This window comes from Pristis pectinata, chromosome 2 (assembly GCF_009764475.1).
Source record: "Pristis pectinata isolate sPriPec2 chromosome 2, sPriPec2.1.pri, whole genome shotgun sequence".
Taxonomy (NCBI): domain Eukaryota; kingdom Metazoa; phylum Chordata; class Chondrichthyes; order Rhinopristiformes; family Pristidae; genus Pristis; species Pristis pectinata.
In genome coordinates, this window is record NC_067406.1 from 68,318,776 (window position 1) to 68,345,225 (window position 26,450).

The 26,450-nt window shown below is 40.0% G+C and overlaps 1 protein-coding gene across 2 annotated transcripts; it reads right to left on the bottom strand.

Annotated features, from left to right (window-relative positions):
• Positions 1 to 1,372: 1,372 nt before the first annotated feature.
• rhoh (ras homolog family member H) lies at positions 1,373 to 25,331 on the bottom strand. 2 transcript variants are annotated; one of them, XM_052041188.1, is made up of 2 exons: positions 25,103 to 25,331; positions 1,373 to 2,975 (listed from the first exon to the last, which is right to left on the bottom strand). In XM_052041188.1, the coding sequence occupies exon 2, from the start codon at positions 2,842 to 2,844 to the stop codon at positions 2,278 to 2,280; it is 567 nt and encodes a 188-aa protein (XP_051897148.1). In that variant the 5' UTR covers positions 2,845 to 2,975; positions 25,103 to 25,331; the 3' UTR covers positions 1,373 to 2,277. The 2 variants fall into 2 exon arrangements, with proteins under 2 accessions (XP_051897148.1, XP_051897142.1); XM_052041182.1 differs by lacking the exon at positions 25,103 to 25,331 and adding an exon at positions 3,399 to 3,487.
• Between the last annotated feature and the right edge of the window lie 1,119 nt (positions 25,332 to 26,450).

Below are 26,450 nucleotides of genomic sequence, written 5' to 3' on the forward strand. Positions count from 1 at the left end.
CTCACTTTTCTATTCTACGCACTCCATACAAATCAAAACTCTATCATCTGCATTAAGTCCACTTCATTCACCTACTCACCTTCATAGTGATTCCAATCTCCCAATCACATTGAATTAAAATACTAATCTTTAGCTCCTTTTGCAGCTTGTTAGTACCACCTCTGAAACTTTCTTGCACTCTTCATCCCTTTCATTGCTTCCCAGTGGGGGACAGTGTTCAGTTGTCTTCCCAGTCCATTGCAATCTCCTTCCTGAAACTCTCTGCTTTCTATCTTTACCGCCCCCCGACCCCCGTCTTTGAAGCCCCGCAAAACCTACCTCTTTATCAAGCTGGTTTCTCATCAAAATCATTTTGCATTGTTCAATGACCATTTTTGTCTCCACAGAAGGGTAGGGCAGTTAATAGGCTCTATTTTTTTGTTGTTGATGCTATAACAGTTCAATCAGAATCCTATTCTTACTCTGTTTAGATGTGGTGAACAAGATGTCAACTAACTAGATTTCCTTTAGTTTTACCCACAGATCATGTGCTTCCTAATTTTTTTTCCAATATATAAAATGTCTAACACTTCTTTGTGTAGAAACTAATTTAACCACCAGATATAAAGCCTATCATCCTCTTTTGGAAAGATGTCTGCTGAATTCTCAGAATTGCTTGGTTACTGGTATCTGCCATGCACTAGCATTTAACTCCCATGCACTAGCATTTTATTTACACGCTTCAAACATGACAAATTGTAACCTAGCTCCTTTAACAAATATCCTCTGCACCTCCACCTTTCCTTACCCGTGTCTTATCCCTGATGCCCAACTAGGGCCATTTTGAAGGAAATGTTGCTAAAATAGTTCCCTTGAGGGACATGACAACCAAATTGGACCCTACCTTTTAAATTTTATATTTTTACATTTTATTTACAGCGTGGTAACAGGCCCTTCTGGCCCAACGAGTCCGCGCTGCCCAATTTTAAACCCCAAATTAACCTACCCGACTTTAGAATGTGGGAGGAAACCGGAGCACCCGGAGGAAACCCACGCAGACACGGGAGAACGTACAAACTCCTTACAGACAGTGACAGGAATCGAACCCCGATCGCTGGCGCTGTAATAGCGTCGTGCTAACGGCTACGCTACCGTGCTACACAGATGCATTTCCTAGCATGGGTCATTCTTAAATGATCCAGAGTCAACTTCTGTCTAATTTGCCCAGCTCTAATCCAGTAGTTCATAAAGGAGAACAACTAACTCATCACAGTACTGGAATTTAAATCTTATCCTTCTTAGTTTACATGACCCAGTATCATGCCCCACTAAATCCAACTTTCTAATATGGAAAACAGTGGAACAAGCTGTTTGCTAAAATCAATTAATTTATTCATGTGTATTCTGTAAACTGATAGAATATTATTACAAAGTGTATGTTAAACCAGTTATTCTGTATGTTTTTCAAAGATCAGTGAAACAAGATGAAAATAATTATAAAATTATTAAATATTAGTCAACATAATGAGCAATTAGCCAGTAGTTCAGTATGGATCTCTGCTATTGCTGCACTTTACAGAAAGTGAAACGTATAGTTTTATGCAAAATGTTTTTTTTGTAGGTATTTGTTCACAAGTTGTGAATATCACTGCAATTCTGAAATTTACTGTCCATCGCTTACTGTCCTTGAACTGGGGCAACCGCGTTGATGGATCTGGATGGCAGACTTCCTTCCCCGATAGGCATTGGTGAACCGGATGGATTTTTATGACAATCCAGTAGTTTCATGGTTACTGATACTATTTCCAGATTCTTATTTCATAACTTGAACTTAAATTCCCCATGGTGCCATGGTGCGATTTGAGTCCAAGACCCTAGATCAATGATCCAGAAATCTGACTGCTGGCCAGTAACTCATCGATACACTATCTTTTGTCAAGATGTTTGTCATGGTGCTGTGTATAGTTCATGCGTACAAATGCAGTTTATAACACTAAACATGATTGGCAGCCATCTTTCCATAGTGATCAAACACCATATGTCAGTCAAATCTGAAATTAGTTCCTCCCATATATATTGTTCGTTAGCGTTCCTAATGGAATCCATTACTCCAGTAGAAATTAATCTGAGCCACACTGATAAGGAACCAACAGCACACATGGATAAAGTATAAAAAGGCCCAGATGCCACGATCAATGTAGCCAGCTAGAATCTTTTTTGATGACAGCTTCTTCAGCAATTGTTGGAAGATTGAGAAGTCAAATAATTTAAATTACCGTATCAGTCAAGTGGAAGAAGTCAGGCTATCACACAGTTATTGAGGTCTATGATCTTCTTCCTGCTTTGTTTTTTTATATATCTAACAGCAGTCCTCACTCCACATTCAAACACTTCTTGAACTCCTCTATTAGTAATTGCTGAACACTCCAGGTAATGTTGTGCTCTAACCTCTCTTGCCAGTCTTTTACCATCAACAGCTGTGATGGTGCGAAAAGTACCCACATCTCGTTGATCTATTTGTGTGGCAACCACCAATATTGGAGTCTTTGGTAAAAAATTTCTGACTTCTGGCACCCATTTATTCCTAACATTCAAGTATGACAAAGGGTTTGCTACAGAATAGCATATTAAAACCACATCAGCCTGCTGGTAAGAAAGAGGGCGGATCCCTTGAAACGAGTCATTTCCTGACGTGTCCCAAAGTCCCAGGCTGATCTGCGTTCCATCCATAAACACATCCACTCCAGTGTTATCATAAACTGTGGGTTTGTACATATCTGGATAAGTCTCTGAAGTAAACCTCACCAGCAATGATGTTTTTCCCACCTTTACATCACCCACAAGAACACATTTAATGGCGTTCATTGTGTCTTCAATGTAAAACAGCGTTGCACAAGTCTTCACAATTTTTCACAGCGAGGCTATAGACTCTTCAAATGTTTTCAATTCAGCAGTTAATGATAGTATTCACACAGAATGATCAAACTTTCTTTAACCTGTTGAAGAAAGAAAGAAACATTGATAAAAAGTTCTGGCAAATTATCATATTCAAATGATATTTCACTTTTAATTTGCACATTTTTACTGTAGAAGTAGCAGACTGCTGTTACAAAAATTTAGTATTAAAAGTCTGCAGATTATAGGAGGAAGAAGGAAGACGGAATTTTTAAACTGCATGGTAAAAATAATTAGAATAAAAGACAAGGAAATAAACCTTTTAATATGAAGAACATGAAGATGGTAACATAATAAATGCAAATACTCAAGTGAAAAATTCTAATATGAAAAAAGCTTCACTGAACACACCATATAAAAGAAAGCTTCCCCAATGCTGTATATTGTCATTTTACAGAAATCTAAAAAAGTAACAAAATCATTGGTTATTTAACATAACTAAATTGTGTTTCTTCAGTCTTTACCTCTAATAAATCACACGAGTCTCCTCTACAGGCTTTGCCAATATAGCTACGTACAGCATGTCCTTCTGTAAATGTATTGAAGCTTTCACACTTTAGTTCTCCAGCTTGTCCCTTCTATATATATACTGCTCTTCCTTCCTGGTAACCTTGGTAACAGACAGGCCAGAATATTCAACTGACGTATCAGGTTCTGAGGAAATAAACTCGCACAGTTCCTTTTATATTCGGTTGTATTGCTCCATTTTGAAATTTTTGCTTTTCACAGAAACACACATCACGAGCAGGATCCTGCTGATTTCTCGAAATTTGGCAGAGGGAATGAAATCTTGGTTGAAGTCCCATTCCACTGGAAAAGGGTTCAGACCCATTTTTTTCCCCTCAGGTATGATAAAGAAAATGCTATTATTCATCAAAAAGAATCTCTATTAGACACATCGGGAAGAAGAAAATACAGGGGGCACCACCCAACAGATGCTCTGTGCCCTTCCCCAGATAACCTGACATTCAGGTCAAGTGTAAGAGGTGACAGCGGTGGTCCTGGTGGTGACTCCTCTTCCAAAAGCTCTACGAAGTTGAATTGCCTGATTATAGTTACATCTGACTACATCTGCTGTTGACTAGAAGCAACCCAACAAACCATGCTTTCCATTGCATTCCATGAAAAATGGTTCACTGGGGTGATTAGTAATCATTATTTTCTGGCTGCTCCTACCAGGGCAGTATAGTTATTTCTGCAAGCCCTAGCATACACACTTGGCAACAAACATGGAAACCTCTCCTCTCTAAGCCAAATAAGAGGCAGGTTCAGAATTTCTAACCCCTATCCGTGACACTAACCTTTAATAGTTAACATCCCTTCAAATTTGCTCAGTTCTCTCTTATCAAAAATCCCTAGATTCATCTAAATTGCTGTTGAAGTTATATTAAAATGTTGATAATTGAATTTGATACAATTTCTATACACCTCCCCCATGCCAATCTTTCAAGAGTAAATTATAACAAAAGAAGAAGGTCTAAAATCTTGCAAATCCACTAAGATTTAATCTGTGGTTGCATTTTACCACTCTGGACTGTGTGCAGTGTATGGTGGAGAGCATTATGACTGGTTGCATCACCGCGTCGTATGGAGACTCCAACATGCAGGATCAAAAGAGACTGCAGAGGGTTGTAGACTCAGCCAGCTCCATCACGGGCATAACCTTCTCCACCATTGAGGACATCTTCAAGAGGTGGTGCCTCAAGAAAGTGGCATCCATCATTAAGGACCCTCACCATCCAGGACATGCCCTCTTCACATTACTACCATTGGGGAGGAGGTACAGGAGCCTGAAGACTTTCACTCAATGTTTTAGGAACAGCTTCTTCCCCTCTGCCATCAGATTTCTGAATGGTCCATGAACCCACGAACATTACCTCATTATTCCTCTTTTGCACTATTTATTTATTTTTGTAATTTATAGTAATTTTTATGTCTTACACTATATTGCTGCGCAAAACAACAAATTTCACGACATAGGTCAGTGATAATAAACCTGATTCTGATATCTTTGCTAACAACAGTCACTGTGCTTCTTTAGAATATTTTTGAGAGGTAAAAGGACAGTGGATATACAAGATTTTCTTTCCAAACCATGACGAGAATACTTTTGTCTGCAGTGTTCATAACACCTTTCAGGGCGATTTGTACAAATGTCAATGTCTGAGCATTCTAAGCCAGGAAAATGTTTTAAATTCCTTTATTGTTCCAGTAAATTTAATATCTAAAAAGTGTACAAAATATAATTACAGCAAGAATAGTATTCAAAGGTATCCTAATAAAACCTTAGGCTCTTCAATGGAAAAAGCAATATGGAAATAGCACTATTAAAATGTATTTCAGCTATGTTCCAAGTAATCTGGGCTGCAGTACTGGAGACTCAGTCAGCACAAACTGGAGCTCCCTCTCCAGTGCAGCCACCTGCCCACCAATCCCAAAGGCAGGGCAACCAGCTTTTCAGAAGAATAAAGCAGGGCATGTCCCATTTTTTAAAAAAGCACCAGAGTCATTGATTAGCTCCAAGTAGGGGGTACGTGAACTGGAGATGTCAGTCTGAATGAAGCACAAGATCTGTTGAGAATTGATGCTCAGAATGAGTCACTGATTTTTCTGCATGAGCCATGGAGCAAGTGAAGGGGAAGTGTCTGTCAGGGCACGGACAGCAAAACAAATCTCATTCAGTGTGGGTGTGGCTCGGGATCCTTTTGGGTAAAGGCAAACCTGACCAAATAGAAACAGGATGTTCAAAGGAGATAACCTCAAGAAGTACTATACCTACTCCAGCACTATAGAGTTGCTAGAAATTGTGACAAGCCTTCTGAGCTGCTTGATTCTTGTAGTCTTAATACAAGCAGCCATGGCAGGACACATGGATATAATAAAACAATTTTCCTGCATTCAGAATATGGAGTGGTTAGAGAAAAAAGCCATATGGACATCTTTGAGAAAAAAAAGATTACTCTAATCTATCATCGGGTTAGTTGAACATGGTTAGGTTTTCTGTGAACTTGTGGTTTGCACTGTGCAACAAGTAGTCGTCCAAGAAAGGCATCCAAAAGTCAGTCTGAGTTTTCAGAAGAGAAATGATTTCTAACTTTCAGGCTTGCAAACGATACTCTGCATTTTTCAGACAGGAAATTAGGGAAGAAAGGCAGTGATCCTTCGAGAAAACCAGCTAAACACCTTTCCACACATGCTACCATGTCAGGCCTGTTATACATGGCAAACACACAATCTGCACACAGACCATGGCCACATATGGTTAAGTGTTAACTCCATTTACAATTTTTAAGGCTGAGCAAAGCTGCATGTCAAATCTGCAGCTGTCGTTTGTGATACAAATACTGACAGGAAATAGTAATCACCGTTATTTAAATTCAATTGAAGTAAAAACTGGGCCACCTTTACAATGCTATCTACTTTTTGAAGAAATAACCTGTGCAACTTAATGTTTGTCTACGTGATAGCAATCACCACATCTTGAATTAATTCACCTTAGGTGAAGCACAATATGACCTTGCTGAGATGTACTTGTCCAATCCAAGTCTTTAGGTTTTCTTTCAAGATAGTTAACCTATATATTTAATGTTTTTCTCCAACAGCCACACAGACTGCTACAACAACAACAACAACTGGTACAGGCAACCCCTCATTACAGAGGGGTTATGTTCCTAGAAAACCATCCATATCATAATTTTTCATAATCCCATTTAAGAGATTGCCTTGTAGTTTTCGAAGCAAATCTCTTCAGTGCCCCTATTCCCCTCCCCCGCTCCCCCGCCGTGAACCAGCAGCTCACAAGATCACAAGACAAGGGAGCAGAAGTAGGCCATTCGGCCCATCGAGTCTGCTCCAAAGAAAAGGGGGAAATGAGAAATTGAGGGGGGGGGGAGCCTGCTCCATGAGCAGAAAAAAAACTATTCTAACCCCAATTTCCAGCCTTATCCCCATATTCTTTGATACCTTGACTAATTAGATATCTATCTATCTCCTCCTTAAACGCCTCCAATGATCTGGCCTCCACTGCTGTACCTGGCAAGGAATTCCATAAATTCACTACCCTCTGGCTAAAGAAATTTCTCCTCATCTCTGTTTTAAACCTGTACCCTCTTATTCTAAGATTGTGCCCTCTGGTCATGGACTCACCCACCAAGGGAAACAGCATGGCCACATCTATTCTGTCCAGTCCTTTCAACATTTTAAATGTTTCTATGAGGTCCCCTCTCATTCTTCTGTACTCCAGTGAGTACAGTCTAAGAGCCGACAAACGCTCATCGTACGTAAGCCCTTTCATTCCAGGAATCATCCTCGTAGATCTCCTCTGAACCCTCTCCAACATCAACACATCCTTCCTAAGATATGGGGCCCAAAACTGTACACAGTATTCCAAATGAGGCCTCACTAGTGCCCTGTAGAGCCTCATCAACATTTCCTTACTTTTATACACTATAACTCTCGAAATGAATGCCAACATAGCATTCACTTTCCGTACCACCGATCCGACCTGGTAGTTAACCTTTAGGGTATCCTGCACTAGTACCCCCAAGTCCCTTTGTACTTCTGTACTTTGAATTTTCTCCCCTTCTAGATACCACTTTATAGTACATTATACCACATTATACCACATTATAGTAATAATGTGGTACTATCATTACTGTTGAGAGAAAAAACATTCTGTAGGAATGCGTCTCCACTTATAACATGGGATTCAATGGGAAATAGGGTTTTGCATTACTGTGTTTTTGGAGACACAAGAGACTGCAGATGCTGTAATCTGAAAGTAGAGGCCTCTTGTGTCTCCACTTATCACCTTCCAGCCTTCAGTTTGAATGAATACATACGCTTTTAAAGGCATATTAAATGCAGGTAGGATAGTTTAATGACTTAACTCACAACAAATAACAATGATTATTTAGGTTTACAACTTGTATGAAAACTTGCTGGCCCTGTTTCAAAGATCGTAGGGGTAAATAACATGGAAAACTCTTAGAGAAAAAGAACTGCTAGATAGCAAAATGAGCATAGCGTGCAAAAGAAATCAGGATAACAATCATAACAGTTAATATATATAATCACAAGGAGTTAAAAAAAAGTAATCTAGACCTCCCGCTCTCTTATTAAGTGAACATAATACAAAGGAATATTGAAAAGATTTGTTATCCTGATCTCTTTGCACCACATGCATAATTATTAATGTTATATATATTAATTTGTACTAATTTGAAAATTAATAAAAAGATTGAAAAAGAAAGAAAGAAAGAAATGGCACATTATCTGCTAATGCGTTAAGAAATGCCTGTTGAGAAAAATAAAAATAGACAAAATTTGTTGTTTCTAGCACATTTTGAGCTTATTTATTCCCCCCAACACAAAAATTCCATAAGAGCAAATTTTATTCCTTACCTCAAATTTTTGAGTGGTGATTTGTGAACGTCCATAACCTGAACAGTATACTTAATCAACCCCGAACAAAACATCATAAATATGCTTCACAAGAACATTATCAAACATAATCTGTCACTAAGCTACATTTAGTGCCCTGACATTTAAAAGAACATCTTAAGGAAGGAAAATAGCAGAATGGAGAGTTTTAAGGAGAGATCCAGAGACTAAGGCACAAGCAGCATCAGGTATGGAAAGTTTTGAACTTCACTTGAACCAGTGATCACCTTTGGACAGCAGTGTTTTGGATGATCCCAAGTTTGGAGAGGAAAAGTAAATGCCTGGCCAGCCAGGAGAGGATTATCATAATCAAGCATTGGGGTTATCAGCAACCAAAATGAATCAAAGTTGGAGATGGGCAAAGCAGGAGGTTTTGGCAGTGAAGCGGATATGTAGTGGGAAGCTGAACTCAAGGAAGCCAAGACTGTGAATGGAATTTATGAACTTTGTACTTTTGTCTGAATATTATGTGGCATCCTCAATGGTTTAATGGGTAAGTGCAAGTTAGTATAGAGAAAATGCCGAGGTTTGATCCTCGTTCACGGTTGAATTATTTGATATCTTCCACGACATTATATAGTTGAGCTCAGCTCTTCTGGACTGGAGCAGAGAACAATCAGTTAGAGTTATTGCTTAGAAAATGGATTGCATTTATTTTTGGCTTGTGAAAATGTTGTAATAGATCAGCCCCCTCCTCCCTCACCCCCACCACACACATACACACACAAATTGGCCGAGATCTATTCAGTGAAACACCTTAGGGTGGCTTCTGCTGAGAAACAGCCACTGAAACTGTATTTGCACGAGTCCCACAGGACATGACTCAATTAATTGTAGCTCCCAACAGTTCGCAGCACAGGTCTTAAAAGCGCACTCCCATTGCAGCCAGACAGCAGCAGCACACAATGGCTGCCACAGAGGAGAGAGAGGTGGCAGGCGAGAGGGTGACAGCTCTCACACCCATAAAAAGGATCATGGTCCATTAAATAAGTGCCGAAGATCCCATGTGTTAGGGGTAGGGCCCATAATGACAAGAGCTCGCTACAATAATCCCAATGATTAATACAGAATGAAATTTTATGATCCATACACCCTTTTAGCGTGGGAATCCCTCCAGAGAGTGTATTTAATGTAGAGGCCCGTCTTATTTAAGTGATGTGCCAGGCATCAGGAATTGGAGATGTCGTAGCAAACTATTTAAGTAATTGGAGTAGGGATTCACATTACCATGCTAAAATTGGTCTGCTGAACCTGCAAGAAATATTTACATGTCACTTGAGCTAATTATTGGTATGGTATACAATGTTTTGTAGTAATGATTGGAGCGTGAATACTGACACTAAACTTGCATTGAAGACAATGATTTTGCAGGCTTTTCAGACAAAGTGTCTTTCTAACAGCAAGTTCCTTCTATCTCATTCTGATAATGCGCAGCTTGGAGAGAAGGCAGAGAATGCTGACGAGGAGTATATCCTGGCAGTCTTGCTCTCTCTTATAGCCCTCTTGCTTCTGCTGTTCTTTAGTCTCCATTTCATGGTCATTGGTTTCCAAGTCTCTTTGCTGCTCTTCCTCTGGTACTAGCATGCAGCCTTTGATATGCACATAACATTGAAGTTTCCACACTTGCTTGGCATGTAGTGCTGTGTGTCCCCAGACTAATGCAGGCAATGGAATCTCATCTTGGGACAGTCATTGGCATTTTCAACCACTACTCTGGAACTTGAATGGCTCTCATTGTATCTCCTTTCAGCTGCTGCGTTTGGGAAGTGCATTGGTGTGAACAGCCAGGAATGTAGAAGGTAGCCCTTCCACCAGATCCATTCCTCTGGGCAGTATGAACTCCCCTGGATGAATGTAATGCAGCAGAGCTCTTAACAATAAACTGAATAATCTTCTTTAAACACATAAATAGTAAAGCAAAATAACAGGAAGTGCAAGTCCATTAGAAACTAAGAGGAGACCTTCATGTGGAGATAGTGAAAATAGCTGAGGCACCAAATTAGTGCCCTGCACCCACGTACACATGAGGGGATCATATTGCCAATGTAGCGGTAAACTAAGAGGTAGATGTGATAATGGATGTGATTTAAATAAAGACTGTTAGTCCAAAAGGGTAAAAAGAATAAGCAGCCTGGGGGGATGCATTTTTGGTCACTGAGATTAAGTGGAAATTCTGGAGTCTGGTCATAATCTTCTAAACATCCTAGGATATGGCACTGGTACCAGAGAACTGGAAGATCACAAATGTTACAACCACATTTAAAATGGGGGAGACGGATAAACTTGACAACTATGTGCCATTTAGTTTAATATCAGTGGTGAAGAAACTTTTAGCGACAACAATCTCAGAGCTGGAGGCCACGGTGAGGTACTAAATGAGTTTTTAGTATCATCCTTATCAAAGAAGAACATGCTGCTGGAGTCTCAGCAAAGGATGATATAGCTGAAGTTCTGGTTCAGCCAAAAGAATATTAATGTGGAGGAATTAGAAGGCTCACAGTACTAAAACTGAATAAATTACCTGATCCAGATAGGATGCAGGCTAGATTGCTGAAGGAACTAAGGAAGGAAATTGCAGAAGCTCTGGACATAATTTATAGATTCAGAAGTGGACTCTAACAGCTGGAAAATTGCAAATGCTCCTCCCTTGTTCAAAAAAGAATGTATAGGTAAACACACTAACTACATATCATTTGGTGATGGGGAAAGTTCTAGAAACAATAATCAGGGACAGAATTGGCAATCATTTGAACTAGTGTGGATTAAATAAAGAAAGCCAACATGGGTTAGATAACATTTTTTGAAGTAGCAGCCGAGAGAGACAAAGAAGGAAATGCAGCTGATACGATAAATATGAACCTTCAAAAGGTGTTTGATAAAGTGCCATGCAATAGGCTTTTTATCAAGATTTAAGCTCACAGGAAAATAAAAGAGGCCGTTGCTGCATGGATAGAAAATTGGTTAAGTAACAGGAAACAAGAGTAATAATAGTAAAATGTTGTTTTTCAGACCAAGTGGAAGTGAAGAGTGGAGTCTCCCAGCAGTCAGGACAAGGCTTTTCTTAATATATTTTAATGACTTGGCGTGCAGGACATAATTTCTAAACTTGCTGATGACACAAAACTTGGAGGTAGAGAGAATGGTCAGAAGGCTAGAGAAATGGAGGATAGGCTGAAGATGAAATTTAATGCTGACAATTATGAAATTTTGCATTATCAATTGGGAGAATAAGAGGCAACATAAACAGTGGGCACAATTCTAAAAGGGGTACAAGAACAGAGAGGTACACATCAATGTTCCTTGAAAGCGGCAGAACAGGTCAAAAACAGTTTAAAAAGTATATGGAATCCTGGATTTTATAAATAGAAACAGAGAGTGCAAGTATCATGACAAATCTTTAGAAAACACCGGTCTAGCCATGATTAGAGTTCTGGGCACCACACTTTAGTATCAAGAGGATGCGGAAGAGAATTACATACATGATCTCTTTATTGCATATAGTGGAGAAGCTGGGTACAGAGGTGACCTACAAAGGTATACCATCACTGATGGTGTTGACAGAGAAGGCAGAAACTGCTCCCATTGACAGGACCAGAGATGGAATGAAGGTGACTAGCGACAGAAAAAATAGTGAGATAGAAAAATCTTTTGTTTTTACACAGCAAGAGGTTATGGTCTGCTCTTCTGGTAGAGGGGACTGCTTTTCACTGGTAGAGATTAAGGTGGAGGCAGATTCAATTGTAGTGTCCAAAAGGGAGCTAGATAAGTATCTAATAACAAAGAACTTGCAGAGGTATGGAGAGAGGGTAGGAGTTTCAGACTGCCTGGACTGCTCTTACAGTTGACTCAATTGGCCAAAATGCCACCACTGTGCAGTAATCATTCTGTGATTTTGTGATTGAAAGTAATCAGTAGAAGGATTACAGGTGAGATTAACATTTTTATTCCAACTGAGATCTGGAACTCACTGCTTGAAAGGGTGGTAGAGGCAGAAATCCTCATTACCACTTCCCTGAGGAAATGCAGGGAAGTTAATAGAGATGTCTTGAAGAGAGTCCACACTACAGAAGAGGAGGTGCCGCAGCTCTTAAAATGCATAAAGGTAGATAAATCCCTGGAGCCTGATCAGGTGTATCCTAGGAAGTCATGAGGAGCGAGGGAAGAAATTGCGGGGCCCTTTGTGGAGATATTTGTATCATTCATAGCCACAGGTGAGGTGCCAGACAACTGGAGGGTGGCTAAAGTTGTGTTTTTATCTAAGAAAGGCTGCAAGGAAAAACCTAGGAACTACAGACAGTGAGCCCAATGTCAGTGATGACTAAGTTATCAGAGGGGATTCTGAGTGACAGGATCTACATGCATTGGGAAGGCAAGGACTGATTAGGGATAGTCAGTGTGGCTTTGCATGTGGGAAAATTGGTTGAGTTTTTTGAAGAGGTGACCGAGAAGAGAGATGAGGGAAGTACAGTAGACATTGTCTACATGGACCTTAGGAAGGGCTTTGACAAGGTACCACATGGTAGGCTAGTCTAGAAAGTTAGTCACATGGGATCCAGGGCAATCTAGCCAATTGAATACAAAATTGGCTTGATGGTAGAAGAGAGGGTGGTGGAGGGTTGCGTTTCAGACTGGAGGCCTGGGACAGCGGTATGGCAAAAGGGTCAGTGCTGGGTCTGCTGTTGTTCAGTCATTTATATTAACGAATTGGATAAGAATGTAGGTGGCATGGTTAGTAAGTTTGTGAATGACACAAAAAAAATTGGTGGTATAGTGGATAGTGAAGAAGGTTATCCAAGGTTACAACAGGATCTTGATTCCTGGGCCAGTGGGCCGAGGAATGGCAGATGGAGTTTAATTCAGATAAATACAAGGGGTTGCATTTTGGTAAGACAAACCAGGGTAGGACTTGCACAGTAAATGGTAGGGCCCTGGGGGGGGGGGGGGTGTTGTAGAAAAGAGAACTATAGGTGCAGGTAGATAGTTCCTTGAAGGTGGCACACAGGTGGACAGGCTGGTGAAGACGACGTTTGGCATGCTTGCCTTCATTGGTCAGGATATTGAGTATTGAAGTTGGGACATCATGTTACAGCTATACAAGATGTTGGAAAGGTCACATCTGAAGTACTGTATGCAGTTCTCGTTGCCCTGCAATAGGAATGATGTCATTAAACTGGAGAGGGTGCATAGAAATGTTACCGGGACTGGAGGGCTTGGTTTATAAGGAGAGGCTGGATTGGTTAGGACTTTTTCCCTGGAGCGTAGGAGGCTGAGGATTGACTTTATAGAGGTTTATAAAATCATGAGGGGAATCGATAATGTGTATAGCCACAGTCTTTTGCCCAAGATAGGGGAGTCCAAAACTACAGGGCATAGATTTAAAGTGAAAAGGAAAAGATTTAAAAGGGACCTGAGGGGCAACCTTTTCCACACAGTGGGTGGTGTGTATATGGAACGTGCTGCCAGAGGAAGTGGTAGAGGTGTGTACAATTATGGCATTTCAAAGGCTTTTGGACAGGTACATGGATTGGAAGGGCTCAGAAGGATATGTGCCAAATGCAGGCAAATGGGACTGGCTCGGTCAGGCAACTTGGTTGGCATTGATGAATTGAACCTAAGGGCCTGTATCCAGTCAGTGCAGATTGGTAGTAACATCTCCTCCTTGCTGACAATCAACACAGGCGCACCTCAAAGACACGTGCTTAGCCCACTGCTCTGCTCTCTCTATACTCGTGACTGTGTGGCTAGGCACAGCTCAAACACCATCTACAAATTCGCCGAAGACACCACTGTTGTTAGCAGAATCTCCGATGGCGATGAGGAGGCATACAGGAGTAAGATAGATCGGCTGGTTGAATGGTGTCGCAACAACCACCTCGTACTCAATGTCAGCAAGACCAAGGAATTGATTGTAGACTCCAGCATGGGAAAGTCAGGAGAACACACACCAGTCCTCATTGAGGGGTCAGTGGTAGAAAGGGTGAGCAGCTTCAAGTTCCTTGGCATCAATATCTCAGAGGGTCTTCCTTGGTCCCAACACATTGATGCAACCACGAAGGCAGCACACTAGCGTCTCTACTTCATTAGGAGTTTGAGGAAATTTGGTATGTCACCAAAGACTCTTGCAAATTTCTACAGATGTATGGTGGAAAGCATTCTGACTGGTTGTATCATTGCCTGGTATGGAGACACCAATACGCAGGATCGAAAGAGGCTGCAGAGGGTTGTAGACTCACCCAGTTCCATCACGGGCACAACCTTCCCCGCCATTGAGGTCATCTTTAAGAGGCGGTGCCTCAAGAAGGCAGCATCCATCATTAAGGACCCTTACCATTCGACCATCCGGGACATGCCCGCTTCACGTTACTACCATCGGGGAGGAGGTACAGGAGCCTGAAGACCCACACTCAACATTTCAGAAATAGTTTCTTCCCCTCCGCCATCAGATTTCTGTATGGTCCATGAACACTACCTCATTTTTCCTCTTTTGCACTATTTATTTTTGTAACATAGTAATTTTTATGTCTTGCACTGCACCGCTGCCACAAAACAACAAATTTAACGACATATGTCAGTGATAATAAACCTGACTCTGAGCTGTATAGTTCTATGACTCTATGACTTTTAAACAGTACTTGGATGTCTACTTGATGAACCATGACCTGCAGGGCTGGGAACCTGGTGCTGGAATATGGGAGCAGACTGGGATGCTCCCTTTTGACGAGGACAAACATGATGGCCTATGCAGTAAATCTTTCTATGATTCTAATATTAGCAGGAGTTAAGGAGACTACTTTGCCACTTCTTCCAATTTCTATTATACACCTCAGAAATGAATTGTATAAAATTTAATAACAACTATAGAAAAACAACTAGATCTGATTCATAGGAAATTGTGTTTTGAAGGAAGAAGTCCTTTTTCATCCAACAAACTTTTTCTCTTGGGTAACAGACATTTCATTGGATTATCCAAAAGATCTTAAATTAACTTTTCACAGCAAATTATAAGCATTGCTCAAGTAGTGCGGTTTGATTCCCTGATGAAATACTTCTAGATACAACTATAAGATTGCCACAGAAACCCTTATATTGTAGTTATACTGAATTACTAGCCCAAGACTGATAGACAGAATATAGTTCATAATCAGCCTTAAAGCTATTCTTTATACAAGGAAATAAATACATCTATACATGCATAATAATCCAAATCTAACTCAAAGAAATCAAATAAAATTTTTAAAAAATCAAAATATAATTTTTTTTAAAAAAACTACTTCAGGCTAAAAAGTGCCCATGATGTCCAACAAGATTATTCCCAAGCATTTTCCAATGCTCTCTCACATTCCACATCCCAAAATTCAATGCGGAACTTGTCTGAGTTGTATCTTCACTTTACACTCCATCAACATGGATGTGGCACTATATAATTGTACTGATGGTATGAAATTTCAATCCATTTTAATTGATTCACCCTACATTTTTTCAAGTTTTATAATGTCAGGCTTACATGCTTTGGAAACAATTATTTGAAATGCTAAATATTTCTGAATTTGAAGACAAGAAAAGTCAAAATATTTTGTTTTTGACATGCAGACATTTTAAGAAATCTTTGTTCAAAGAAAGGCACATTTGTGAAACTGCTCTGAACCCTAACTTGTTTTTGAGTATACTTCATTCATTGAAGGAACTGCCTTTGAGGGAATTATATGACTAAATGTTGCTAATGCTTCACTCTGTAGTAATCTTATATTATTCTATTGTTAACGGCTTGAGTTATTTAAATGACTTTAAATAAAAGCAAAAAGATTATTTTCATGTTTATAATCACAGATGTCCCATGTAGGTGGTATCAGGCCAAAAGCTCATTTTCACTGAATGAGTAATATTAAATGGATTTCAGTATCATTCTACCAAAACATTTTTATTGAAAAATCAAAAATCTGCAGATGCTGCAAATCTGAAATACAATTAGAGAATCCTGGAAACAACAGGTCGGCAGTATCTGTTTCAGGTTAACGTTTCAGCTCTGGGACCCTTGCCTTCTGATGAAGGGCCCTGGACCTGAAAGGTTAATTGTTTCTCTCTCCATAGATGCTCTCTGGCCTTCTGAGCACTTCCAGCATTGTCCATTTTAATATATGTATTTTCATTTCTTTTCACAATGATGCCTTTCCATTGTAAGCACTGATGTGGATTGTTTAATTACTTTGATATTTGACAAGAGATGAAGATGTGACGAAACGGAAAATAAGTCTGCATTTCCAATCATTCACAATGTGGGGTGTGTCTCTTGGAAATTCACTGAGCTGGTGAACTGATGGACACTGCATAACATTACCCCTGTAGAGATATGTCCAGTAATTATGATACAGCACATGATTATGCAATGAATTCTTGAGAACCATAACAAAATAATAACTGAACTCTACAGTTATGAAATTAGAGCCAATGAATTTGAGGATATACTTCAATTGACAATAAAATAATGCAAATATGAATACTATTGGATATCACCAATGAAGTGCTGGGTAGGGAAGGAAATCCATACTATTCCTATTTGTTTCTGTTCACTTGCTCAAAGCAACATTTGTAACAGTTAACCGTCTGTTTAACCTCTCTACCAAAAGGAAGATTCCAATTAAGCAATGAATAAAAGGTAGAAGGATTTCTTTCCTCGCAAATAATAAATCAACATGAATATATATAAACATTGAAATGTTTTGTTCACATTTGTAAAATATAATTGTTAAAGCTGCAACTTTTTGGAATAGTGGTCTCAATTAGCTGTGCCATTTAAAAAAAAATTCTCACTATGTTATGCACACTCTCCAAAATCATGTTTTAACCTAGTGAAATAATGTGGGAAAATTCTTCTGGTACATGCAATACAGCTCGAAAATGATAGAGTGTCCTATCAGAGCCACATTGTGATATCTTTACACAGTTCTTGTCCAGCCCCCAGATCTGCATGAATTCTTTTAATCACCATGACCAGCCGCTCTTTTTGTATACAAGTAAAATTAATTCCAGATGAAGTTTATTTTTGAGATAACTTAAACTGATAACTACTATCCTGAGGCCATGTAAAAAAAACTTATCTTTTATTTAAAAATTAGATGTGCTGGGGTTATTAAAAGCAAGCCATATTCAACAAGGTCATTTTTGGCTAAAAGAATTGCAGTCAATAGTGAGTAGCCACATAAATAGGGTATGCACAGGGTGTCATCTTCCAAAATTCTATAGATTATGGAATAGTTCATGCAGATTGGAGGATGGCAAATGTAACCAAACTATTTGCAAAGGAGCAAGAAAGAAAACAGGGAACTGCAAACCGGTAGGGAAAATACTAGAATCTATTCTAAAGGACGAGATAACAGGACACGTAGAGATTATCAACAGGATTAGGCAAAGTCAACATGGATTTAAGAAAGGGAAGTTGTGTTTGACAAACCTACTGCTGTCATTTGACAAAGTACCTGGCAGAATGGATACAGAAGAACTAGGAAATGTGGCATACAGTATTTTGATTTTCAGAAATCTCACTGAAGAAATTACTATGCAAAATGAAAGCACATTGGGCCGGGCGTAAAATACTGCCATGGATTGAAAACTGGTTGACAGAAAACAGAAAGGGTCACTCTGAACATGGAAGGCAATGAATAGTGAGGTACTGCAGGAATCAGTGCCTGGGCCCCATCTATTAGAACATAGAACCGTATGGCACAGGAACAGGCCCTTCGGCCCACAATGTCGTGCCAAACTAATTAAACCAGTAATTAAGAACCTACTAAACTAATCCCTGCTGCCTGCATTAGTCCATATCCTTCTATTCTCTGCATATTCATGCGCCTATCTAAGAGCCTCTTAAACGCCTCTATCATATTTGCCTCCACCACCACCCCTGGCAGCACATTCCAGGCACCCACCACTCTCTATATAAAAAAACTTGCCCCGCACCTCTCTTTGAAATTACCCCTCTCTCACCTTAAATGCATGCCCTCTAGTATTAGACACTTCGACCCTGGGAAAAAAAATACCAGCTGCCTACTCTATACATGATCCTCATAATCTTATAAACCTCTATCAGATCTCCCCTCAGCCTTCGGCGCTCCAGAGAAAACAACCCAAGTTTGTCCAACCTCTCCTCCTAGCACATGCCCTCTAATCCAGGCAGCATCCAGGTAAACCTCTTTTGCACCCTCTCCAAAGCCTCCACATCCTTCCTATAATGAGGCAACAAAAATTGAATGGAATACTCCAGATGTGGCCTAACCAGCATTTTATAAAGCTGCAATATGACTTCCTGACTCCTGAACTCAATGCCTCGACTAATGAAGGCAAGCATACCATACCATACCCCTTCTTTAGTACTCTATCAACTTGTGCAGCCACATTCAGGGAGCTATGGACTTGGACCCCAAGATCCCTCTGTAAATCAACACCGTTAAGGATCCTGCTATTAACTGTGTACTGTCCCTTTACATTTGATCTCCCAAAGTGCAACACCTCACACTTGGCCAGATTAAATTCCATCTGTCATTTCTCTGTAACTGATCTATATCTTGCTGTATCCTTTGGCAATCTTCTACACTATCGACAACACCACCAACCTTTGTATTGTCTGTGAACTTACTAACCCACTAAGTCATTTATATATATCACAAACGGCGGAGGTCTCAGTACAGTTACCTGCGGAACACCACTAGTCACGGACCTCCAGTCAGAATAAGTTCCATTGACCACTATCCTGTGTCTTCTATGGGCAAGCCAATTCTGATTCCAAATGGCCAAGTCACCTTGGACCCCATGCATCTCAAACTTTTGGATGAGCCTAACATGTGGGACCTTGTCAAACTTCTTACTAAAATCCACGTAGACAACATCCACAGCTCTACCCTCACCTTCGTCACTTCCTCAAAAAACATTCCAAATGGACTTTAATGATTTTACTGAAGGACCCAAATGCATATCTCTAAGTTTTCCAAGACATGAAACAGTGTGGGATTGCGAGTTGTGAGAAGGACACAAAGGAGTTTCAAGGTGAAATAAACAAGTTGAGTGAGTGCGCAAATATATGGCAGATGCAGTTTAACGTGCAGTAATGTGAAGTTACCTACTTCAGTAGGAAAGCAGAACAAGTGTTATTTAAATAGTGATCAATTGGGAAATGCTGATGTACTAAGGGATCTGGGTGCCCTTATACTGAAAGTAAACATGCAGCTGCAGTAACCAGTTAAGAAGACAACTGGTATGTTGGCCTTCACTGCAAAAAGGTTTTGAGTACAGAAACAAGGATGCCTTGCGACAGTTGGACATTTGATGACTAACTTTGATGAAACCACACCTAGAGTACTGTATTAGAGTCACATAGCATGGAAACAGGCCCCTTTCACCACTGAGTCTGCATTAACCATCATTTATACCAATCCCATTCTTTTTCACCCCACATTCCCCCAACTCCTCCTGAGATCCTCCCACTTACTAGGGGCAATATACATTTGACCAATTATCCTACCAACCCGCATACCTTTGGGATGTGCAAGGAAACCAGAGCACCCAGAGGAAACCCACACAGTCACAGGGAGAATGTGTAAACTCCACACAAGAAACACCAGAACTCAGGATTGAACTTGGGTTACGGGAACTGCAAAGCAGCAGCTCTACTGGCTGCGCCACCATATTACTCCTGTTGTGTGCAGTTCTGGTCTCCTTACCCATACGTATACCATAGAGCGAATACTGCAAATGTTCACAAGACTGATTCCTGGGGTGATTGGATCATCATATGATGAGAGATTGGGTCAACTAGGCCTGTATTCATAAGAGTTTAGAAGAATGAATGGCAATCTTATCGCAATGTGCAAAGTTCTGAGAAGGCTTGACAGACTGGATGCAGTAAAGATGTTTCCCAAATCTAAATCAAGAGTCACAGTTTCAGGATATGTGGCAAGACATTAGGATTGAGATGAAGAGAAATTTCTTTACTCAGAGGGTGGTGAACCCGTGGAATTCTCTATCACAGAAGGCAGCGGATACCAGGTTACTGAATATATATAAGGGGGGGGATAGATTTCTAGACATAAAAGGCATTAAATCATATGGGAAGAGAGCAGAAGTATGGTTTAGAGACAGAGTATCACTCATGATCATACTAAGTGGCAGAGCAGATCGAAAGGTTGAATAGCCTACTCTTGCTACTAATGTCTACGTTCTTATGTATTGACAGAAAATTGAGCAAATAAGAGTATCCAAGAGGGAAAAAAGTGGTAACCTGATGATCGGATCAGAGGATTAACTCACTAGCATTTCTGTACTTTTTATATTTTATATTTTCTTATGACATAGGCCATTCAACCCGTCGTGTCCATGCCGCTTCTCAACAATTCCATCGATTCGGTTTCCCAATTTTTTCCTATTATCTACTCTCTCTCACATACCCAGCTCTTGATTCTTTGACCACCCACTTACTCACGGGAAAGTTATAGTAGCCAATTAACCTACTAAGGATCTTAACTTTGGGATGGGGAGAAAACCAAAGCACCTTGGGCAAACTCCAGATTGGCTTTTGCCCCCAGTACATGCAGATGATTTGTATGTGAACATAGAAAGCACAATCTCAAAATTTGCTCATAACACAAAAGAATAAGACTTGATAAACAATAAGAACTGTGAAAAATTTCGAGAAGACTTAGATACCTTACCAGAATTGAGCAACCTATAAGGTGGAATGCGCAATTTAATGTGTGATAGTATTAAGTAATACATATTGGGATTGAAGCAAAGAATGGATTATATACACAATGGAAACACATTGTAGATTGTGATGAATATCCAATCACCGATGAATACAGTAGGGCAAATATAATTAAATAAATCTTTCAAAAACCCAATTACGGGTCCGTAAAGCTTTAGAAAGGCTATAATGTGTTGGTTTATAGGGGCTACAAAAGTACTATGGGAAGCACATGGGCACAGCTAGTTGAGTTGCTTCCTCACAGCTCCAGTGATCCAGGTTCGATCCTGACCTCCGGTGCCATCTCTGTGGAGTTTGCATATTCTCTTGGTGAGTTTCCTTCGGTTTCCTCCTATGTTCCAAAGACGTGTGGTTTTGGAGGTTAATTGGCTTCTGTAAATTGTTCCTAGCATGTAAGTAAATGGTAAAATCTAGAAGGGTTGATGGGAAAGTGGGGAGAATAAAATGGAATTATTTAGGATTAGTGTAAAGAAAGTACTTGATGGTCTGCCTGGTCTTGTTGGGCCAAACGGCTTGGTTCCATACTGTATCACACTATGACTCAATGAACAGTAAACTAGTATTTAGGTACAGGTTAGACAACATGCAGTTGAGTTTTGGAAGAACCCAAGTTCCCTGAGAGTGGGCAGTCAGAAGAGCACTGGAACTGTTGAGTAAAGAGGTAACAAAATCACAGATCAAGTTACAGAGTTTCATTTGCTTCAGTCTGTGAATTAAAGTAGCATTATCAATAAATAAAGCAAAATATCAAAATCTGTTCTAATTAATCTCAATTGCTCTTCAGAAGTCATTATTATGGTATATAAATCAGGCTGGTGTATCAAAATAGCACAATCTGTAAATAAAAAATGCATTGTGTTGTGAGACTTTGCTATATAATTTCTGTGTACTTTGAGCCCAAGATCTTTGTGCGCTATAGTTGATGGGACAAAACACAAGATGTGGAGTGCATAATGATTTTTTTTCTTTTAAATCAGAGATTATTACAATCCAGATAGTAACTATATTATCCTCAATAATAAACTATGACTTAGTCAAATTAATCACTGGTCTCTAGCCTGAAAAGGGCAATATAGCATTAGTACTCCTTTCCAGATATTCAGATTGATTCAAATCAAATACCAACAGATAGTTGACACTAAAAAAAATTTCTACTTCAAGGAATTTTAAAACTTAAACTATTAGCAAGTAGCAAATTCCTGATTGACACTTACATTAAATATATCGTAAGTAGTTCCATCAAGTGTAGAAATGGGGTTGAGACCTGTGACGCTTTTCAAATAAAACTCTGCAAAAAGTAACTCAGAATTTTACATCTACCATCCCACATTAGGTCAAATTATACTGTCATTATTAGACTAATTAGAAGACACCATATACATCAACAGAAAGTAATTATTCCAAAAGATTTATTATACTCCAGATCTGAAGCCATTCAATTTGCTTCAGCCTAAAATAACGGTTGCAGACTGAAGAAATTTGATACACCCAGAACCAAGAGCTTGCAAAGGCAAGTTCTTTAAACACAGCTGGAGGCCTCTAATAAGATAGCTTTTCTAACGGATGTCTCCTCCATCAGTTATCATGAACAAAATGAATTTCCTGTCATGTATCAATGCACCCACAAGTTTTCTTTTCCTTTTTGTTAACCAAAATATCAATCACACTTTAGACATGTTAACCCATTTTTTTTCTCCTAGCTGCACGGAAAATGCATTTATGTTCGAGTACTGCGAACCACCCACATGTCTATGTATCTGCAGTGGCCATGGAATATTATACGCAACAAGCCTCCTCCATTACACAATCAAATTAAGAAAAAATAAGACAAACATATCAAACTTCCTTACAGCACCCAACTCTTTCTTCAAAGCATTAACTGAGGCAAGCAAGATAAAATTAATTTGAACCATTCAGTAAAATAATAGTTAATTTTTAAATAAATAAATATTTAAAAGTATAATTCCTCTTTTCAGCTCTTAATTTTTTTATGCTATCTTCTGTTGGGACTCATTGGGTCTGGAATTCTATTTATGTTATCAATATTCTTTAAAAATACTGCCAACTTGAGAAATTATTGAATATAATCTCTTACTGGGAGCAAGTTGAAAAATGTTAGATTGATCAGTTTTTATTGTTCATTACTACACAAACCATGCTTAAAAGGTATTACTTTACATGCATTCACTGCCCAATAACGTGTAGTTCATCAATGTGCAACAAAGCCTACTTGCACAAATCTACAGTACCATGCTGTTTGCTGAAGAGCTTTCAATCCTCCTTAATACATGAAAATTCAAATGAGATAAACAAGGCAAAGATGCTGCCTTATCTCCACATAGGAAGATTGGCATCTTCAGTTATTGATGTTTCAGGATGAAGTCATTGCTGGTACGGCAATGACTTCCCAGAGGTAAAAGAGCAGCAGCTTCTTCCCGCCTTCCCCCTCCCCATTCTAGCAGAACAAGCAAATATTTTCCAACAACCACGGTTAAATCTGAAGTCTCAACTCAGATTATTTTGTTTTAATTCACAGAAGCAATTTACTTTTAACCACTAACCCCTAATGAGAGTTTGTCTCAGTAAAGAGGATGCTTGTTCCTAGTCATTGCCCATTCCTAACTGGTGGTGAGCCATTTTTTTTGAAGTACTGCAGTATTTCTGGTAAAGGTTACGACTACAGTGCTGTTGGGTAGGGAGCTGCAGGAGTTAGACCCAGGAATGATGATGGACCAACACATATTTCCAGGTCAGAATGTTGTGTGATTTGGAGAGGAACATGCAGGTGGTAGTATGCTTTTGGCCTTCTTGGTGGATGTGGGTTTTGGAGGGGCTGTCAGAGTAACATGGACCAGTAAATACAACATTTTTGTTAATGGTACACATGTAGTCATACTACACTAGTAGTGGAGGGAATGAATATTTAGGGTATTGGAATTAACAAACATGTATTCTTCTGACCAAACTGCACTAGTTTAGTAAAATTGCCAACACAGGAGTATACATCATTACTGTGGGAAAGTTTTACCCAGAGTACTTACAGGCCTCTTAAATATCTTGAAGAGATTTTAGCGCGGATAGGCTTGAGGCTCTGGTGTTGGATACTATAACCTTAATGTATATTATAAAATCCAGGGGTGCACAATATGGAGACATCACAGTTATTGGTGCTTCTTTCCTTACTGTTATAAATTATCTCATCCGCGCAGATTGTGACCACGTTCATCCTACCTGGTCACTTTTTGCCAGACTTTTTCCCAGTGTTTAAACACACGCTGACCCTCCCCCTCGTCATCCGACACCCACTTTGGGAGTCTGTAAACTGTCTGGAGCTCTCGTCTCCTTATATTGCCCACCCCCCAGTTTGGAGGGAAAGGCGCCTCGCCGCCGCCGAAGCCGAAGTTGCTAACTACTGACTTCGACAGAAGCCGAGCGCCGGCCTCCCTCTCGGCCTGACGACTGCAGGAACCACTCGGTTCCCTCCGACATCCCGCCAGCTGCCTCCTGGTGTGACTTCCCATGAGGTACAAGAGCAGCAGCTTCTTCCCGACTTCCCCCTCCCCATTCTAGCAGAACAAGCAAATATTTTCCAACAACCACGGTTAAATCTGAAGTCTCAACTCAGATTATTTTGTTTTAATTCACAAAAACAATTTACTTTTAACCACTAACCTCTAATGAGAGTGTGTCTCAATAAAGAGGATGCTTGTTCCCGCTAAAACCTGCCTGGAACTGGAGCCCATGGATGGGCTCGGTTATTGTCTCTTTTTATTTGCACGGTCTGTTTTCCCTCTCTTTCTCATCGCTGTCTTGTGTAATTTATGTATAATGTATATTCTGTGTGGTGTCTGTACCTACGTGCCTGTGATACTGCTGCAAGTTTTTCATTGTACCTGTACCTCGCCGTACTTGTGCACATTGACAATAAACTCGACTTGATTTTTAAACTCTTTCTCTAACTTTCCGCTGACTTACCCTGGCCTCCGTTCTCCTCCGGCCCCCAGCCACCAAATCAAGGCAGTTGAATCCTCTCCAACCGGCGAAACTGCCCTCAGACTCAATTTGTCTTTTCTCATTCACGGATGACGAGGCCCATCCTTCGTGCGGGACAACACCTTACAGCAGTGTGAGTGCTAGTTCCCAAGGAACACCTTGCATCTCAATAGCAAACAGGGACCATCCAAAGGAGCAACTCTGCGTCACAGTGTCGGAACCGGAGACTGACTAACGACTCTGCAAAGCCTCCTCCACTCTAGCTCGGTAGCACATCCTGTATTGCAAACAATAGAGCTGGAGGCAGCAGCTTCACATAACCTTTTTGTGGTTTGTGCTTCGCAGCAATGCTAAAAGACAACAGCTACAAAGTGGGCGCCAATCAATAGAGTCTCACATTGACTTAGCTCCAGCATGTAACAAACCTGGTACTGAGGTGCTCAGTAGCTCCCTGCCAACAAGATTGCATGAGATTTGAAATTTAATCGTATGTAACACGATCCCACGAAGCTCCCAATTCTTCTTGATAAGTTCAATTGGGAGCCAAGCAGGAGGTCAGCAATGGAAAACATTGGGAATAAAGATGCAGGAAATGCTCAGCAGATCAGATGACATTCTGTGGAGGAGATAACTATGGACAGTTACTGAAAATAAACAGAAAATGCTGGAAACACTCAGCAGGTCAGGTGCCATCGGTGGAAAGAGAAACAAAGTTAACATTTCAGATCAAAGACTTCATCAGAAATGGTCTTTGACCAGAAACATTGTGGGAATGTATTTGCTAAATGACATAATTCATACTGGTGTCAAGCAATCAGCACCCCAAACAAAAGAAAGTACAATCATTTCCTCTTGATCTACATTAGACCCATTGTCATAATCAACATCTTGAAGGTCACCACTCACCACAAACATAACTCCACCAGTCCTAATGTGGATATAAAAGGCTGGGTATTCCCTGATGAATGTTTCACATCCTGACCGTTCAAATCTTCTCTGCCATCTACAACAAGGTTTTAAAATGTGCATTATAAAGCAGTTTTAAAGTGGTGAAATAGACTAAAGTGCATCATTGGGAGATGGTCAAACAAAACCATCAAGTCTCAAGTCAGGTGGACACAAAACTATTTACCATTCAGTGGGATAGGTGAAGCCATAAAGACATACAAAAAGCTCAACACCATTGATGCCGGAATAGTTCATTGGATTTCCAGCTCTGTCTTCAATCTCAGTACTTGCCTCCTCACTCACAGGAGTGATTTAATGTACTTACACCCATGTTTGCAGCATGCCCAATTAAACAGAAAAATAATGGTACAGAGGAACTGGT